This window comes from Nymphaea colorata, chromosome 13 (genome assembly GCF_008831285.2).
Source record: "Nymphaea colorata isolate Beijing-Zhang1983 chromosome 13, ASM883128v2, whole genome shotgun sequence".
NCBI lineage: Eukaryota > Viridiplantae > Streptophyta > Magnoliopsida > Nymphaeales > Nymphaeaceae > Nymphaea > Nymphaea colorata.
The window spans coordinates 7,690,690-7,710,150 of record NC_045150.1 but is presented as its reverse complement, the minus strand read 5'-3'; the positions used below and the strand labels follow the sequence as shown (position 1 = coordinate 7,710,150).

Sequence of the window (19,461 nt, the reverse complement as noted above, 5' to 3'; positions counted from 1 at the left end):
TCAGGTCTCGTGAGGGTAAGATAAATCAGCTTCCCAACCAGACGTTGATATCTTCCCTTGTCTTCTTCACAGAGAGGCTCTCAATCTCTAAGACTCAACTTGTGCCCAGTGTCAAATGGGGTAGGAGTAGGTCTATATCCCAATTTACCAGTTTCTTCCAGTAGATCTAATGTGTATTTCCTTTGGTTTAGTACAAGACCAGTACTAGACCTAGCAACCTCCATACCAAGAAAATACCTTAGCTTGCCAAGATCTTTGAGGTCGAATTCTGTAGCCAGCAACCCTTTTAGTTTGATAATCTCCTCCTCATCATCTCCAGTAACAATCATGTCATCTACGTAGACGAGCAGGAGAGTAACCCTGCTCTCCTTCTTCTTCACAAACAGAGTGTGATCTCCATTTCCTTGTTTGTATCCATGACGTATCATCACTCTTCTCAGTCGTTCGAACCACGCTCTGGGCGATTGCTTAAGGCCATACAAGGCCTTTTTCAGCCTACAACATTTTTCTGGTTCTTTATATCCTGGAGGCATATGCATATATACTTCTTCTTCGAGGTCACCATTAAGGAATGCATTCTTCACATCCAGTTGATACATCTTCCACTCCTTCATCACAGCTAGGGATATAACCACCCTCACAGTCTTCATTTTCGCAACAGGAGCAAAGGTTTCCAAGTAATCAATTCCATATTTCTGGCTAAACCCCTTGGCCACAAGTCGAGCTTTATATCTTTCAACACTCCCATCTGGTTTGTACTTGATGGTATACACCCATTTGGATCCAACTAAGTGAGCGGCTTCAGGAATCTTCACCACTTCCCATGTCAAGTTTCTTCTTAGGGCATCTATTTCTTCTTTCATTGCATCAGCCCACTTGGAGTCACTTTGAGCTTCAGCAACAGTCCTGGGAATCACAGCCAAAGAAAGAGTAGAAACAAAACACTTGTAATCTTTTTCAAGTCTGGAATAAGAAACAAAATTACCAATGGGGTGTTGAGTACATGACCTGACACCCTTTCTCAGGGCAATGGGAAGATCTTCATTCTTCTTTTCAACCTCATCATGAGTCTCCACGGTCTCCTCGATAGGACTTGGTTCATCCAGGGAAGGAGTGGCATTGGGATTGGAAGTAGATCTAGCATCACAAGTCATCATCTCCGTCCGAGTACCTCGTCTAGAGTAGAACTGTCCAAACAACTGAGGGCCTTCCTTCTCAATGCTATTGTCACACCTTTCCTCCTTCTCAGGCACATCAATAGTAGTAAGTGATTCTGCTTTCTTGTAGTCCAAAAAATCTATAAACTGAAGTTCCTGTCTCTGAGAATACTCTTCCCTGCCCACAGACTGCTCCCCCTTAAGAGGATTCTCACCAAAGTAAGAGGCATGTTCCAAGAAGGTAACATCTCTCGTAACATAAACTCGACCAGTAATAGGATCAATACATTTGTATCCTTTTTGCGTAGGGGAGTATCCAACAAAGACACCTTTGATAGACCTAGGATCAAGTTTCTTGACATTTGGACTGTGATCATGGATAAAACATACACAACCAAAAACATGAGGAGGAAGAGGAAATGGTGGACGACTGCCAGGAAGCAACGAGTGGGGATTCCTACCATTCAAAACACGACTGGGCATGCAGTTAATAAGATAGGCACTAGTAAGAACTGCATCACCCCAATAGTGTTTAGGAAGATTTCTCTGAAACAAAAGAGCCCTGGTGACATTAAGAAGTTGACGATTTTTCCTTTCAGTTACCCCATTTTGAGGGGGGTGTAACTACAAGATGTCTCATGAACAATCCCCCGTTGTCTAAGAAACTCCTCAACAGGCTGACACATGTATTCACGGGCATTATCGGACCTGAAAGTTTTAACATTCGCACCATATTGAGTATGCACAAGAAGAATAAATGTCTCGATGATACGAGGAACCTCACTGCGGTCTTTTAACAAGTATATAAATGTAGCACGAGAGAAATCATCAATGAAAGTGATAAAATACTGGAAACCTTGACGGGTATGAATGCCCGAAGGTCCCCATACATCAGAGTGAATCAGGGAAAAAGCTTCATTAGCACAACTAGAAGAAAGAGGGTACGAAGCCCTCACATGTTTGGCAAACTGACAAACATCACAAGAAATGAAAGACAAATCAAAGGAGGAACACAAGTCTGGAAACAAATGTTTCAAAATCCCAAAAGGTAAATGCCCAAAACGTTCATGCCAGTACATAAAAGACTGAAGACAATCTTCTCTTCTCTTATCTGTCTTGCGGATCGCTGTCAACAGAGCAGTAGCCACACGTATGGGAAGACGATATAAGCCATCAGAAGCTAAACCAATCCCAATCCTCTTCCCTGTCACCAAGTCCTGCAAAACACAACGATCGGCAGAGAATATAAGTTCACAATTCAATTCTTTAGTAAGTCTACTGACTGACAAGAGATTTAAAGGAAACTGGGGAACATGTAAAGCGCCCTGCACATGAAATTTGTCCAACAAGGACAAAGTGCCTTCGCCTGCCACACAGGTAGAGGAACCATCTGCAAGAGAAACACGTTCCTTTCCCGAGGACAACTTATACTCATGAAACAATTTTGGATTACCTGTCATGTGATGAGTAGCACCACTATCGACAATCCATTCCCCCACAGAAGAGTTACCTTGGTTGCCAATAACTGCAAGAGCATGATTAGCTGTAGTTTCCTCTGAGGTCTCAATCTTGTTGACATCGATCCTGCCCAAATAAGCCCTTAGTTCACGAAGCTGGTCAACAGAGATGGAGACTTTTTCTCCACTGGATGCTTGCACCTCAGACACAGGCGTTCTCCCAATAGAAGATCTCCCCTTGTTTCCCTTCTTCTCTGGATGAAGATCCCAGCAATAATCCACGGTGTGACCTGTCTTCTTGCAGTGAGTGCACCGGCGAATAGATCTAGACGGGCCGCCAGGACCACGACTCACGAGAGCGGATCTCTCGTGATAGGGCACAAGTTCCCTCTTCCCTTCTTTTGTAACTAGCCTTCTCTGTTCTTCCGCTTCAACACAGGAGTACACATCTTCAATACTGGACACCTCCCCTGAATTCAGAATCTGGCTTCTAACACCTTCAAACTCATCATTTAAACCTGCTAAAAAGAGGAACACCCTGTTTTCCCATTCATGAGCAACATAAAGCGCCTGATCATGAGGACAATGCCAAGGAATATCAGAATGATAGTCAAGCTCTTCCCACTTGGCTTTCAAAGCCCCATAGTACTCTGCAACAGAAGAGTTCCCTTGTCGAATGCCATAGACTGTCTTCATTACTTGGTAAGTACGAATTGCCGTTTTCTTTTGGCCATACATTTGCTCGAGGACAACCCACATGTCTCTAGCAGTCTTCTTCCGAAGGATAAGGGGCTGAATATCGGCGGAAACGGAATTGACAATCCAAGTTTTCACTTGATTATCCTCAAGAAACCAAGTATGCCACACATCACTTGTTCTTGCTGGTTCGGGGTTGCTCCCATCGATATAGGCCATCCGACCACGGCCAGCAATCCCCATAGTCATAGCAGGCGACCACGAGAAATAGTTCTCCTTGGTGAGGCGAAGAGTGATGACCTGCATGGGAACATTCTCAGTTCTAAAAGCCCCGATTTCAGTTGGATTTGTGTTGATGGTTGACGAGGAAGAAGCTGCCATAATCACAGACCAGTCTAGCAACGGGCGAAGTCCAGTAGGCAGCAAGGGCAGCAGGGAGCAACAGCACAATACAACACAAAGAAGGCAGAGAGCAGGCAACGGACAAAACGGAGAACGCCGAAACCTCACCGGCGGAAGAGACAACAAGAGGGCGGCGCCGGAAAAACACGAGAGAGCGGCGCTGGGCGGAGACAGACCGCCGGAACCAGGCAGAGCAGCGCTAGACCGCCGGAAAATGACGCGGCGCTGGGCGATGCGTCGGGTGACAGAGAGCAGAAGAGAGGAACGCTGCTGGGCAGGTCGTCGCTGGGCGGAAGCGGCTGGAACCTGAGCGGCGCTGATCAGGGCGTCGCTGGGCCGATCGTCGCTAGGTGGAGACGGCGGAATCCTGAGCGGCGCTGGGCGGAGGCGGCGGCAGGTGCGACAGACGAAGCTCGGGCACGAGCGTCGGGCACGGGTGATGAACAGTGCCGGGCGAGACGATGAACAGTGCTTGGGCGAATCCTCCTCCAACGCGGGCAAAAGACAAACCAGTAACGCCGGAACTTCACGGCTCTGATACCATGTAGAAATACGAACAAGAAGAAGATGGAGAGAAACAACGATCACGATGTAACGTGGAAAACCCTCAACACGAGGGAGAAAAAACCACGAATGAGGAGGAGTTGGTGCCCACTAGCAGCCAGACTCTCTCTCTCCTAAGATTATCATTAACTCATAAGGATTAGGGTTACATGACTTAAGTAGTGCCCAAAACGGGCTACAAGGCGGGTCGGGTATGGATCCGGACCCGAAACACACAATCTATCAACAATGTTAAAGCCAGGTCAGCCAACAAAGGGGGAAAAACATGTTTTTTGTTTGAAAAGAACGCCAAAATGAAAAAACACGTTTTCTTGGCAATTTTTTTGTGTTTCTTTTTTTCGTTTCTTCAATTTTTTGCATTTTTACATTTTTTTTACTTACTGCAATTTTATTTTCACATTTTTCACATGTTATTTTGTAGGATATTTCCTTTAACTTCGTTAAAACTGGACGTGATTCTTCTCTTTTGCCCACCATGGTGTAATTAAAAAGCAAAGAAGGAACAATACATAAAGCTAGTTAGGTGAACATCGTTAACAGGGATTTTGAAGAAGAAAGGATTGCTTAATCTAATGCCGACTCTAAAACTTGTAAAGGACGACAAAAATCTTGTTAAAATAAGGAATTATTGGAGAAAAAATTCAAAACATGCAGTAAAATGAAAATAATAAAAAAATGGAAGAAAAATTATAAAAGAATGATGAACGATGAAAGAAACTATAACAGAAAACCATACATACCTTGCAAGGATGTTGCTGATGGTGAGCAGAAAGCTCCGCCTGATCCCAGTTATTGGAGGCTGGATCAGGCTGCTGGAGGCTGGTGCAGATCTAGGGGAAAAAAACAGGAAAAAGAGAAGTCATGATGGGGTCTTGGGTTTGGAAATGTTGCATTATAAGTTTGCGAAAAAGTGGTGGATCTGGATCTGACCTGATTAGATCCATATGCACCTAGTCTTGTGAGACATACCTTTGTCCCTGTACCACCTCACTGGCACAGGTACATGGGCTCAAACATAGTCACAAAAAATGTTCTCACGTTTAATCTGATATACGTGCACGTGCATGACCATGCTCTGAGATACATCGTCAATTATCTTTCCTGTTAATTTATCTATTCAGACTCAAATTTTACAAGCAAATAGATAGTGATTTGAATAGTCTTTTTGATTTTCTCTTGTTCCACTCTTCACTTTGCAGGATCATGCGGCCATTGGAAATGGAAAATGTGGAATATGTATGGATGATGTTATTGATAGAGGTGTTTTAGACTGCTGCAATCACTGGTATATTCTTGGTGCACACAAAACTATAAATGCATGAACACTGACCCCTTTGGTCCAGCATTTTTTCTTATCTTTACTGCTTGAGGGTATAGTTACTGGTCACATTTTTGAAAAATTTCCAGGAGAAATCTTAATATATTTTAGATTTTTAGATATTTTGGGGGAAAACATGGGGGAAGCGTTGTTTAATTGAAAGATATTAGAAATAAACATTTGATGAGCAAAAAAGGACTATGAGAGTGTATGCTTATATTATGCATGTAAATGTAAATGTGAGAAATGTGTACCTATTCCATGCTTGCCGAAGTTATTATGGTCCTGTACCCGTATAACATGGTGGTGCCAAGCAAGCAGCTAAGGATATGTGAATGGAATAATTTACTTTATGGGTCAGACCTACAACCTTCTTTCTTTTCTTTATTTTTTTATTTTTTTATTTAAAGGTTATAAATGAGGGCATCAATCTGATGCTGTTGTTTCCTTAGCATGTGGTCAATGGAAGGCAATATTTCTGGGTCTGTATATATTTAAAGCTGTTTCTTCATAAAATAATTAAAAACCGCTTAAAACAATGTGAAATGAATGCTGATGTTTGCATGATTTAGCATATCTAAGTGTGTCCTCTTATGTTGTCAAGAAATAGGCCCCAATCGGCATGTCTCTTGTTGTCACAGATGAGTAGCCATTGGATTTTCTACCTCACACACTATCATTGTTTGAGATAAAGCTGTTGTCCAGCATGAAAAACAGCCTTTGAAACTTGATAAAGCTGAAATCTAAGGGCATGTTGAGGCAGTCTATATTAAGCTGGTTGACCTGACACTGTATCTTAATCATTCAGCAACGTTATACAGATGAATTTGTGCTATGTGTTCGCCTTTTGAAAGTTGTCTTTTGCTAGATTGTAATTTTGTTCTTGACAAATCTTGCTGCCTCTGCAGGTTTTGCTTCACATGCGTTGATAATTGGGCTACCATTACAAATTTTTGTCCACTTTGTAAAAATGAATTCAAACTGATTACTTGTATTCCGGTAAGTCAAAACATCCAAGAAAAATTTTTGGGAGTTGAGAATTGATTGCATGATAACTAAGTATTAGGTTTCCATTGTTTTGCTGCATACTGTTTTCATTGAGAAAATGGATTTTTGCTTCCTAACGACCCAAGGTGGTGTTATATAGTAGCTCTCACCAACGTAAATTAACAGCTAGAATAACATAGGCTCAGTGTACGGATAGTATAATGAAATTTGACCTTCACAATTCTTGATTTCTTGTTGTCAATAATTGTTATCAAGATGATCCAACGTAAGTTGTTAAATTTTTAGGATTATATTATGTATTAAAATATTAATAACTTGGTTACGCTGTTGTTTAAGAAGAAAGATTTTAGGATTTTAAGTTCCTATGTTAAGCTTTGTTGTCATGTTTAATTTATACTGCGAAATAAAAGATGATAAAAGACAATTTATGGAACAATGATGACGACCATTTCTTTGTGATTTTGATGATACTGGTAGATATTCTTTGATTGCCTGCAGTTTCTGCGTGCTTAATTATTGCTTTTTCATGCATTTTAAAATTTACCTAATTTCTCCTTGAAAGGTGTATGATACAATTGGTGGCTTGAAGGGTGAGGAGTGCACCATTTCCAGGTATTGTGCTTGTAAATTAGTTTTTGGTGTTCCTTAGTTTCTCCCAATGTTTTAAGGTCCGATCACTTGAGACTCAATTGTGACTTGGTGGAACAACTCGGTGACTTGGGTATGTTTTGTTAACTATTGTTTTTGAAAGAAAAACAATATATAACTTGTCCTTAAATACAAAAGTTGTAAAATGACTTGTCTACTGGTATTATCAAAAAACAAATCAAATTAGCATAAAATAAGGTCATGACAAACTATATTTACAAGAAACTGGGCAGTTAAGCTACTCTATAGTTGCATACTTCGACATAGAGTATCAACTATCAACATATCAATAGAAAGCAACTTAACAAAAGCAAGTGTTAAGGTCAAAATCAAAATTTTCAAACTTTACAACTGTCCAAGAGTTAACAAAGTCGACATGTATGTATTGTATATTATGATATTATCTAAAACTAAGTCCAAAAATAAAGAGTTCAATACTATAAAGTAAGTGGGTAACTTTGGTTCAACTTAAGCCTAGTTAGCTTTACCTTTAACTTTTCATTTGCTATCTGTAGATTCAATAAGTAAACAATAGCTCTAATCTTCTATGTTCCAATGGATTAGAAGATTCACACAAGAAGCTAAGTAGTTATGAACCAATCACCACATTGATTACAAAAAACTCAACATGCGAAACAATACTCTATTGATTGCAAAATACAGAGATAGCAAAACTCAAATTTTGAACTACCAATTTTGCAAAATATGATATATGAAATCAAGACTTAAGACTCAAAAAGTCTTTAAACCTTAGGTGATAGTCTCCAACTGCTATTGAACTTCGTTTCCTCTTTGGCACTGGAGGTTAATGGCTTAATTGGCTTGGCAATAATGGGTGTATTTTCTATTATATATGTTCATACATATTCACATCCATCACCACCTTCATCTTCAAAATTTGGCTCCCTCAATGTTTTCAGCCTCCATCTCTGATTTCCTTAGAAATGCTTTATTCAATAAAATAACATACAATTACTTTAATTGTCTAATAGAAAGAGTGAAAAAATGTGAAAAGCAAAAAGTGATAATATAGAGCAGTGTCATAGAAATTGCATTTTATTTGAAAACAACGTGAAAAAAAGTTCAAAGTGAGTCAGCCAGAAAAAGGAAAAAAAAAAGCAAAATGGAGAAAAACACAAAAAGGAAAACGTCCTCTTTTTGCACTTTTTTTGTGTTTCTTTTTTCATTTTTCGCAATTTTTTGTTCTCGTGTTTTTTTACATTTTTAGTTACCAGATTTTTTTTCATTTTCACATACTATTTTTAGGATCTTTCCTTTTTTTAACTTTTTTAAAATGTGCCGAGGTTTTTCCTATAAAAGCAACTCTGCCGTATTGTACCTGAGCAAAACCTCACCATTTAATACCCGAAAACGATATTTGTGACAATAGAGTAGTCATATAAATTTATGCCTTTTGTCTAAAGTCCTTGGATGACCAATTCATCCATGAGTGCATATATATATATATATATATATATATATATATATATATATATATATATATATATATATATATATATATCCAAAAAACTTATCTTTAGTTGTTTTTCTTGCATTTGTTAATAATAATAGACAATAGCTAGCTAATTAATGCTTTTCTGAACAAATTTATTCCTTGTGTGAATTTGGTCGAAGGTGCTTTAATTCTATTGCGATCCAAAAGAAGAAGATTCTTGTGTAGGTATACAAATATCAATCTTTTAGTATCATGATAACATGTTCCATGCATTTTTTCTCACCACATTGCTGCAAAAAGGCACATCATAGTGCAAATATACAAGAATGTCAAGTTGTCTAGAGAAGTATTCATTTGCACAACACAACACATCCACACTTGTCTATTTCCTGGCTTGTGCTTTTCTCTAATCATAATAGCTATTGAAGTACCAAAGTTTTCACTTGCATATTCAAATATCTTAAGTAAAAGATGGATACAAAATACAAATATTTACATGTCATTTGAAATTAATTTTGTTATTAAGTGATAATAAAATATTGAAAATAGAAAAAAACCTAAAGTAGTGAATATGACACCTATTTTCATGCTTGTACTCTTACTGGGACATGTAGCTTCAACTTTTCAATAGATTGAATTAACCATGTCTTATCTCAGGATGCTTTGTCAATTGCAATAGATAACGACATGACTTGGATACTTTATAGTGGTAAATGACATTTCATAATCAAACAATAAAAAGGATACGACGTACCTTAAAAAAATGTGGACTATGATGGTATTTGGAATTGAGATAATATTCAGCTGCATGAAAAGGGTGAGGAAGATTTCCCAATGATTGTTAATTATTTTCCAATAAGGTTTCCACTTTTTACTCTGAATGGAAGGTTGGCCAAAAGCATTACTCAAAAAGGTGGCTTTCTTAATATCCTCTCCTATCATAACTTACAAGGGGATCTTGCTCTTGGATTTCTTGACTGGGTTTGACCTTTGAGAAACTATACCCACTGGTGACTCTTCTTCATCGAGAAAATTTAGGTGCTGTTGTCTCACCAATGTCATTTGGTTCATTTGTGAGTACTAAAGAATTCTGTTATAGTGGAATTTTGTATTCTTTTGTCATGATCTTCACTCGATTGTTGCTTGCAGAATTGTTTTATTCTTTTATTGTAAGTTCAATGTGATTCCTATATGTATGACCTTCTTATGTTGGATTTGTGATGGACTATGGAGTACAAAAATAATAGTGAATCTTATTTTCATTGTCCTGTGCTGTGCAGAGATGATTGGTGTGTTCAAGGGAAGAACAATACACTTTCATTTCCTTCATATTATATTGATGAAGATGTAATAAACAGTTATTTTTTGTTTTTCATGTAATAGTTTATCTTTTCTATATCCTCCATTAACTTGTAAAATATAGTTGTGTAGGCAGTTGCATGTTTAGGAGATGAGGGTTGCAAGATACAAAATGGACAGTTAACAGCTGAAGACAGTTTTTCTCTTGATACATCAGTTGCTTGTGATTCATGTGATGTTTGGTAAGTGCACATGGCAAGATTCCAAGAAATTTAAAGTTAGTATAGCTAAGAGACAAACATAATTTTTCTGCAGCTATCATTGATGAGTTTGGTATATGTAGATTGTAGAACTGCATCTCGTGTTTCTGCGTTACATTAGTATCATTCTCTATTATACTCTATGTCATGTAGGTGGAGGTATGGGTGCCGGTATGGGTATGGGTGCGGAGCACTTTCAAAAAATTTAGGTACAAGGGACACGACTGTACACACACACACACACACACACACACACATACACACACAAATAAGATTTAAGCTAACGAAAAAAAGAGGTTTTAAGCTAACAAAATAATATAGAAAGTTCTATTAAAGAAAATTAGGTTGCCGGATAATTGCTGGGTTATGGGAAGTCTCGCCAGAAGATCCTGCTGAATAGGTGGAGTTAGACCACAAAGAACATGAACAGCCTTTTCGTGTCTATCAAGGGCTCTTCATTTCCATTGTATAAACATGATGGTTTAAAAGAAAACCTACTTAGTGAACAAAAATGGACTTGGTCAATTTTGACCGAGTCCAAAAGAAGACAGATATGGCCATGGGTGTGTTGACTGCACCCGACACTGGTTTGACCATTTTTGGGCCATGTCCTAGGGTGTACCCATGTCGACATGGGTACCTTGTACGTATGTGACATAGATTACAATACACTATGTCATGTATTGAAGCTTTTCTGTGCAACACAATGTAAAGAGTACCCATTTACCATCTGTTACATGGGCAAATTTGTTACATGCATCCAATGATGTATGCCTTTAGGATTGCATGTTCACCCCTTTACGCATGGGAATCACCTTCAAGCCCTTTCACATGTTTTTTTCTTGAAAAAACTATAAATAATGGAGTTGCTATCTATTCTCACAACTATACATGGGCATTTTCATATTGACCTATGATATGTGTAAATGTCACCGATGCTGATGCTTGCATGTTTGAATCAATGCATCATGCGCTCTTTAAATTGCTTTCAACATGGCAATTATTGAAGCAAAATGTGTCTCTGCAACTTTTAACAATCTCAAATAAGAATAACTACCAGAAATAGACACATGCTGGTGATTGATGATGAAATTTCTAAGATTTGTTACATCTCTTTTTATATCTTCAATCTGTGAGAATAGCTCATATCCCTGAGGACTTGACTTGGAGGATTGCATATGTCCTTCAGTGCTAAATTGAAAGTATGTGCAACACATGGAGTTCAAAAAATGTGGAAAACCATACCTCAAAACTCAGTCCAATACTTTTGCATACAACGACATTGACTGTGATGAGCTGCACTACTTTGTCAGGACCAACCTCCTTGATGATTTCTGCAAAATATTCGCTTCAAATATTCAACATCTTTATATTCTCCAGATGCATCAATTTCCTTAAAAAATATTGGCTCATCACGTGCAACGGCAATAAGATTAATTAGTGGATGTCTTTGAATATCTGCCCACCCATCAGAAACAATTGATATCCCAGTCACGTTCCATTTATTTTTTTTTTTCTTTCTAAACTTTGCTTAACCTGACCATCATCCTTAAGAAGTTATATTTGCAACCTTTCTGGACTGGGAGGTACATATGTTGATAATTGACTATTTGTAAGTGCAATAACATACTTCGTCCATATATGGATTTCTAGATATATTAGAAAGAACGCAGCCAACGCAACCAAAGGAGCAGTACCAGTACCGTACCGGTACGGGTATGGTCAAAGTACCCGAGGTCGAATCCGACCATTTTCAGACTCGGTCAAAGTTGACCGAGTCCAAAATCGTCCATTGCACATTTTAAAAAACCATTTTTTTCCCTCTCTCGCACGATGCCTTTGCCCTCTTGCCTCACCCCCCTCGCCCCTCTCGTCCCTTGCCCTCTCGCCCCTTTCACCCCTCTTACCTTTCTCATCCTCTCACCTCTCCCCCCTTGCTCCTCTCTCGTTCCTCGCCTTTTCGCCCTTTGGAACTCTTAAAAGACAAATTTTTTGTCTTGAAATTCTTAGTATCTACAAATTTTGAATCATGATTTAATGATTTATGAATATGCTATTTTGTTTGTAATTTTTTTGATATATATATATATATATATATTTATATATATATATATATATGTGTGTACGGCCGTACCCCTGTACCCAAGTTTTTGGAAAATGATTCGTACCCGTACCCGCACCGGTACCCGTACTGGCACCCGCACCCATACCTATGTGACATAGGGAGCGGCACTGCGGTTGTGCGTTATGTGAAAAACACAATCAACAAAGGACTATTTCTGTCTTCCTCTTCTGTATTAGAATTAGTTGCGATGCTGATTGAGTTGGAGATCCCAATAATAGGCACTCCACCACTGGTTTTTGTGTGTTTCTAGGTGATTCCTTAATTTCCTGGCGATGCAAGAAACAAAATAAGGTGTCATTATCGTCAACAGAAGCTGAGTATCGTGCAATGACAACTATAACAATGGAGATAGTGTGGCCCAAAAGCTTACTGAAAGATATAAAAATTCATATCACGAATCCTATCAAACTTTGTTGTGACAACAAAAGTGCAATGTATATTACTAGCAATCACACATTTCACGAAAGAACAAAGCATATAGAGATGGATTGTCATTATGTTCGTGAAGAATTCCTTCAGAAAAACATTGATCTCTCCTATGTTCCATATGAGTATCAACTTGGCGACTTCTTCAACAAAGCTCTTGCTGCTGCTAGATTCCAATTTCTCCTTGGCAAACTTTCGGTTATCACACCGTAAGTTTGAGGGGGGGTGTTAGAATGTATGTATCCCAAATGTATACATATATATATATGTATCACATATATTAGTCATCTAACATATGTTATATGTATCAATTATATATACTTGGATACTTATGACTCTCATGTATTTTTTCATTTCTTTTGTATTTTTATTTTCCCTCTTTTACCCCTCTCTTTTTAGGGATTTCCAGAATGGAACTAGTCCCAACGGCTAGCTCTCTCCTTCCTTTCGCTCTTTCCTCTATAAATAGTGTACATTCTCCAATATTTTTTTTATGGCTTTTTAGCCTATTCTTGTATCCCTTATTGTGGTTAATATATTTTCTTCTTCACCTCTTGTGTGAGGTCTTGTGAGTTTGACTTATTGGTGAAAGCTTCAAGGCTGGTTCTCTTGAAGTAGTTGTCTTTTGGGCCTGATTTACACAAAGCACATTGAGATTGATCAACACTTCATTCGTCAAAAGGTTAGGACAAGGAGATTGAGCCATGTTACATTCGCACCGATAATCAAGTTGCTGATTTGCTTACAAAGGGTTTAACTAGTCATCAAGTTTGGTTTTTGAAGAGCAAGTTGTGCATGATAAAAGAAACATGCACAAGTTGAGGGAGGATGTTAAAGGATGACCAGATGGGTTTGGATCTTGGTTCAGACCCAAACCTGTTAGGAATAGGTGTTTTATTTCTCACGTGCCTTTATGTTTCATTAATGGAATATGAAGTAATTTTGTGTATCCTTTTGTCTTATTATTCTGGCCTTGTATCTAAGGTGAGATAATAAAATTCTAGGATTGTGAGTACATGCAGTTATCACAGTCATCTCCAGATTCTCCAATCTCTCCTCTTGTCTTCTTCTTCCTTATTTTCTGCAAGACTGAACTGGGGTGAATATCGAGGCTGATATACCAAATACTGACAATCCTTTGGCACTTCTCTTCTCTTTCTTTCTTATTTTTCAGTGGATAAGTCTTAGGTGGATGACACAGTAATCTGATATTACAAAATCTTATAGAACCTGCTGCTGGAGGATTTGAACATGTTTTCCTTTCCTTTTGTCAGCCATTGTTTACCTTCAAAATGAAAAATTCAAATTTAGCAACTTTTATAAATTGTAATTACAATTTACAAAATGTGACAACAACTATATATGGATACTATAACTCTATAACTACAACACATTTATAATTTCACTCAAAATATAATTTTTATACATGTACAGCAGTATGAGTACAAAAAAAAGAAAAACAGCAATAAAAGCACACGGAAAAACAACAAAATATAAACAAGGAAAAACATCAATATAAACAGGAAATATAAACAGCAAATGTAAGTTAATAACATGAAACTACAAATCATGCTAAACAGGTAAAAACAAGACACGGAAGAGCAACATAATATAAGCATGGAAAAACAACAAAACCAGTAAATAAGTAAATATAAGTTAATAAGATGAGCTGGTTTAATTATAAAACAAAAAATAGAAGCACCCATTCTGCTGAAAATAAACAACAATAAATAGCAATAACAGCGAAATAAGGCTGAGAAGAGCAGACGGCAGAAATCAAACCACAAACAGATAAATTGTCGGAAATAAGGCTGAGAAACTGCTGGAAATATGACTGAAAAACCACCGAAAATAAGCTAAGAAACCGCCATAGCCTTAGGAGAGCTATCGCACGTCACCGCCAGCCGTCGTTCAACCCACCTGCCGACTTCAGTTGCTGGAAATCTCAGTCTCCATTGGAGAGAAAGAGGGACACACAGGGGAGGAGAGAAAGAGAGGATGCAACCGCGGGGTGGGAGGAGAGAAAGAGGGGTGTGATTGTGCCCTAACACCTCTGTTTTTTATTTTAAAAAAATTAAAAATATAAAATATATAAAAAACGTGACGAAAATGAGCTTGACGTGGTTTGACAGCACCCAACTTGTGTTTGACGCGAGTCGGGTGCGCGTCCAAAATGGACAAAATTGGTCGGGTGCGGCCGACTGCACTTGACTCTTCTTGACTTTTTTGGGTGCTAATTCGGGCTGCAGCCCCATCCACACCTGCACCCGCGTCGTGTCGATGCAGGTGTGGCAGCCTAATAGCAGTGTCCATATGACAGTCCTTTTGTTTTGTTTATTTTTACTTATACAGTTGTGCCCCTGCACCCACATTTTTGAAATTGCTCTATCCTGTTGTCCACACCAGCAACCACACCTGTATCTACGTGACATAGTAAGAGAATTTTGGGTTTATTATAGATTACCTTAATAACTTATTGTTAATACTCCATTTTTTTAGTGTAAACATTTGTTATACTTTTTGTTGAACCTCTTTCAGATGTCAATGGCCCGGTAATACCTTAGGTTTAATGACTGGTCTATGATTGTTGATGTCCATTAACAGCTTTATGCCTCATTGTGAAGTAGAGCATCCTCTAACATATAACCATAAAAATGGTCCATCACTTACACAATGACAATTAGGTTTAGAAAATCCTGCAATTGAAATCAACCATGTAATAACAAATAATAGTGTCAGGGGCAATACCTGAATAAGATTTTTGCTTGATAAAATCTTGTTGACTTATAACTTGCAGTCTGGCAACTGCCATTGTAGTTCATAATGGTTCATTAATGTATCTTAAATATGTTGTATCCAATTTGATGTCAGTTTCTTGTTCTTTTGCAGGTATCATGCATTTTGTGTTGGATTTGATCCAAATAGCTCGTATGGAAGTTCATGGTTGTGTCCTAGGTAGTGAATTCTTGATATTGAATAGCTTAACCTTGCTACATGGCACCATTCGGTTTTGATTTTAGAAGGGCCAAATTTTTCTAATGGGCTAGTGTCTGATGTAGGTGCAATGTTGCTGAAGTATTGGAAAAATCGGATTCAATTTCCAGCGAGAAATCAAACAAAAATTTCGTTTCAGAAGTTGTCAGTTCCTTATGCCCGACAGAAACGACCTTATCTGGAAAACTGGCAGTATCTGTTGCTGATGCTGGAGAAACTGCAATCGTCATTTCTCTGGTTGATGGAAAGGAGCTGACTGATGATGGCCAAAATGTTGCTAGTGAAATTCTATCAGATATTGAGGAGAAGCATGACAAAGCACTTCCCATTGTCTTAGGCACTAATAATTGTGGGGAATTTGTGCCTAGACCTGCATCGTGCTTTCTTGATGATTGTGGTTGGAGCAATCTTCAGAGCTGTGGCTCAGTTTCAACACCTACCACTGAAATTTTAAATGGTTATTCTTGTGGAGCGCAGGAAAATGCACATGAAAAGAAAATGCATGTTCCTGCTGATGGTCAAGGGACATCATTCTCCTTACCTTTATCTGAAGACTTGCTGTTGCTTTCACCTTCAAAATCTAGTCAAAATACAGGAGAGCCTGAGCCAAACATTCATAACTTGTCTAAAACACTAGGTCCAAATTTTGGTGCTTCCACTGTTCAGGATAGACAAGCACTGGATACAGAATCCAGGATTAATCTTAATCCAGGGTTGATGGCTGAACCCTATTTTCGAGGTAAGCAAAACAGTTATTTCTGCATAGTATGCTATGTATCCAAAAACCCCACCAAGGCACTCCCTAGCCTAGGCCCCAGGCACTCCCTAGTCTGCCTAGGATTTATGGGTTTAAGTCAAGTGCCTTGAAATACATACAGACTAGATGACAGACGGGAAAGAGGATTGGCTTTTTTATTCTCTGTTTGTCTTAATTTTAAAACTGAAATATAAGTATTCTTTAATTCTTTGAACCATGTAGATATCCTCTCGATACCTTTTCATTCTGTATGCATGATACTATGATAGTGCTGCAGTTTTCAAGTTAATGTTTTAAACTTAATTTTGCTTGGTTACTGGCCCCACCTATTTCCAATAGGCATTCATGGAATAGAGATTCTTAAAAGAATAAGATCCTACTAGTACCATGCATATCCAGCTTTCCTTTCTAGTGAAAGTGCCACCTAGATACCAGCAATTGGGAGACAGAAACTTGTCTTTAGAGAAGGACTGGGTGTTTTATGCTTTTGAGTCTTTGACTATTTAATAGTGTACTTTCTACTTTTGACTGTTTATTTTGTTTATAATTAAAATTCACTGCTTTTGCTGAAGTTGCTCCATGTTCTTTTTTAACATGTCTGATACCCTATAAATTTTTTTGAAAACTCGTAGTACATGATAAGACGTGCAAAAATGATGAGTTTGAAGAGTCCAGTCAGAAGAATCTTGATGATGCTGGTGTTGGTGGAAAGCGCATGGACAAATCCAGGTTGGTTCCAATTTGTATCCCACTGTCTTGTGCTTAATATTTATGACTTATAGTGAAGTAGCTAAGTTGGGAACATAATTGTCTGCACCCTATGTGTATTTTACTTACCAGATAACACTGACTGATGAATGCTGGCCTGTTTGCTACCGACACCTGTGCACATTGGAATCATTTTTCCTTTATTGTCAGAAAGGACATTGTGTTGAAGGAGTAAATACACTGGGTTGAATGGATGTTCCAAGTTTAAAACTCCTTCAGGAAATTCACTTTGGAATGCATCTTGTTCTCTAGTCTAGACGTCCTTCGGCTTTGAGCTTTTAGTCAGTAAAAAGAAGACGTGGTTCCTTGGTCTAGGGAGAACTGAATATAATTAAATATTGGCATGTATTGCATTTTTATTTTTATTTTTTTATGTCAATTTTGCATGAAGGATGAGTGAGAAAGATATAGACTAAGCATGTTTTTCCAGTAGGGGCCTTCTTTTGCCAAGGACTACTTAAAAGTCTTGAAGGGTAACCATTTTTGCCATTTTCTGAGAGCAACTCCTTTTTGTCTCTCTCATTGTTTGAATTGTCTCCTATAAGAGCTGGCTTGGTAGTACCAGACTTGACATGCCGATCAGACACAATCTTGTATACTTGTTTATTTTTATGGTAAGAGGTTCTTTATCTGTGTATCAAGTGCATATTTTTTCCAAAGACATCAATGATGGTCCATCGCATCCTCTGTGGGTTGGCTCTTTCTAGATGAATAACTTGAAGTTATTTGGTTCTTGGCGTACTTCAGTTATATGTCTGTAACAGCTGATGTGTCTGAAAGGATTTGAAAAGTCTTGTATTAAAGGTTTTGAGAAATCTTTAAGGGTTTGCAAACTTGGGTGATGCAGGTGCGCAACACAAAAAAAGAGATTCAGTCTCCATTGTGGTTTTATTTTATTTGGATCTTGTTTAGTATTTTAGGTTTTTATTTATTATTATTTTATTTTGGATTCAGATCCGAGGATCCGTTTGTGAGCTATAGAAGATGTTTAGGCCTCTTTTGTAATTAGTCTGGAGTTTAATGAAACCATAATCTTATTTGAGTTTCCATTCTTCTAGTTATTTCTGTTCCTTTTCATGTTCTCTTTGATTTCCTTAGTGCAATTTAGGCATTGACTGTGGGTTAGAGGAGCAGTCATCTTCCCCACTGCGTCAAAGTGGTGTCAGAGCCTAAGTTCCTCTATCTTCAACGATGAGTGAGGACTTAACGATCTTGTTATGCTAGAAGCAGCCATCAAGGCAAATGCAGAGGCAGGTAAGCAAAACCCTAGGATGTTATAGCTGCTGAGGATGATGATAAACCTGCAAAAGGATATGCAACAGATAAATGAAGGTCTCTCTGAATGCTCGAAAAGGTTGAATTCGATAGAAGCAAGGATGACTAAAAGACTTTTTAACTGCTCGAAAAGGATGGATTTGATGGAAGCACGGATGTTGCACGTTGAAAATGGCCTGTCGATGAAAAATAAGTACCAAAGGGATAGAGCATCCTTCAAACGCCAACAATGAAGGCACCGATGAACACTGTAGCCAATGGTGGCCATTCAGGACAGCAATCATAACTTGATGAGGATGATATTGTGGCGATTGAAGTGCCTCCTATTGTGGGGAAGAAGTATGTCGGAGAACCCTTGTCATTGCCACTGGCTAAAGACAAACAGGTGACTGAGGCGAGCATTGAATGAGCGGTGATTGAATCACCCACCATCGTGGGTCACCAGCAGTCACATGAGCAGATCCGGACAGAGAACCCGGGGAGAATGATGCAGGAGCGCAGCATAAAATGGAGAACCAGTCTCAATTTCGGTTTTATTTATTATTTTATTTTATTTGGATCTTGTTTAGCATTTTAGGTTTTTATTTATTATTATTTTGTTTTGGATCCAGATCCAAGGATCCGTTTGTGAGCTATAAAAAGATGTTTAGGCCGCATTTGTAATTAGGCTGAAGTTTAATGAAACCCTAATCTTATTTGAATTTCCATTCTTGCAGTTATTTCTGTTCCTTTTCATGTTCTCTTTGATTTCCTTAGTTCAATTTAGGCATTCCCCCTGGGTTAGAGGAGCAGTCATCTTCCCCACTGCGTCACCTCTACTGGTTGTCCTAGTGTGGTAGCCTTTTAAGGTG

The 19,461-nt window shown here is 38.3% G+C and overlaps 1 protein-coding gene across 1 annotated transcript in view; it reads left to right on the top strand.

The window, feature by feature from the left end:
• LOC116266820 (uncharacterized protein At4g10930) overlaps positions 1-19,461 on the top strand; it is a 34,180-nt gene that overhangs the window by 9,768 nt on the left and 4,951 nt on the right. The window contains exons 3-10 of the mRNA XM_031648221.2: positions 5,476-5,561; positions 6,503-6,593; positions 7,165-7,214; positions 9,987-10,053; positions 10,138-10,247; positions 15,706-15,771; positions 15,876-16,549; positions 17,200-17,296. Of these exons, the coding sequence (XP_031504081.1) occupies positions 5,476-5,561; positions 6,503-6,593; positions 7,165-7,214; positions 9,987-10,053; positions 10,138-10,247; positions 15,706-15,771; positions 15,876-16,549; positions 17,200-17,296 (1,241 nt within the window). The remainder of the gene's footprint in view (positions 1-5,475; positions 5,562-6,502; positions 6,594-7,164; positions 7,215-9,986; positions 10,054-10,137; positions 10,248-15,705; positions 15,772-15,875; positions 16,550-17,199; positions 17,297-19,461) is intronic.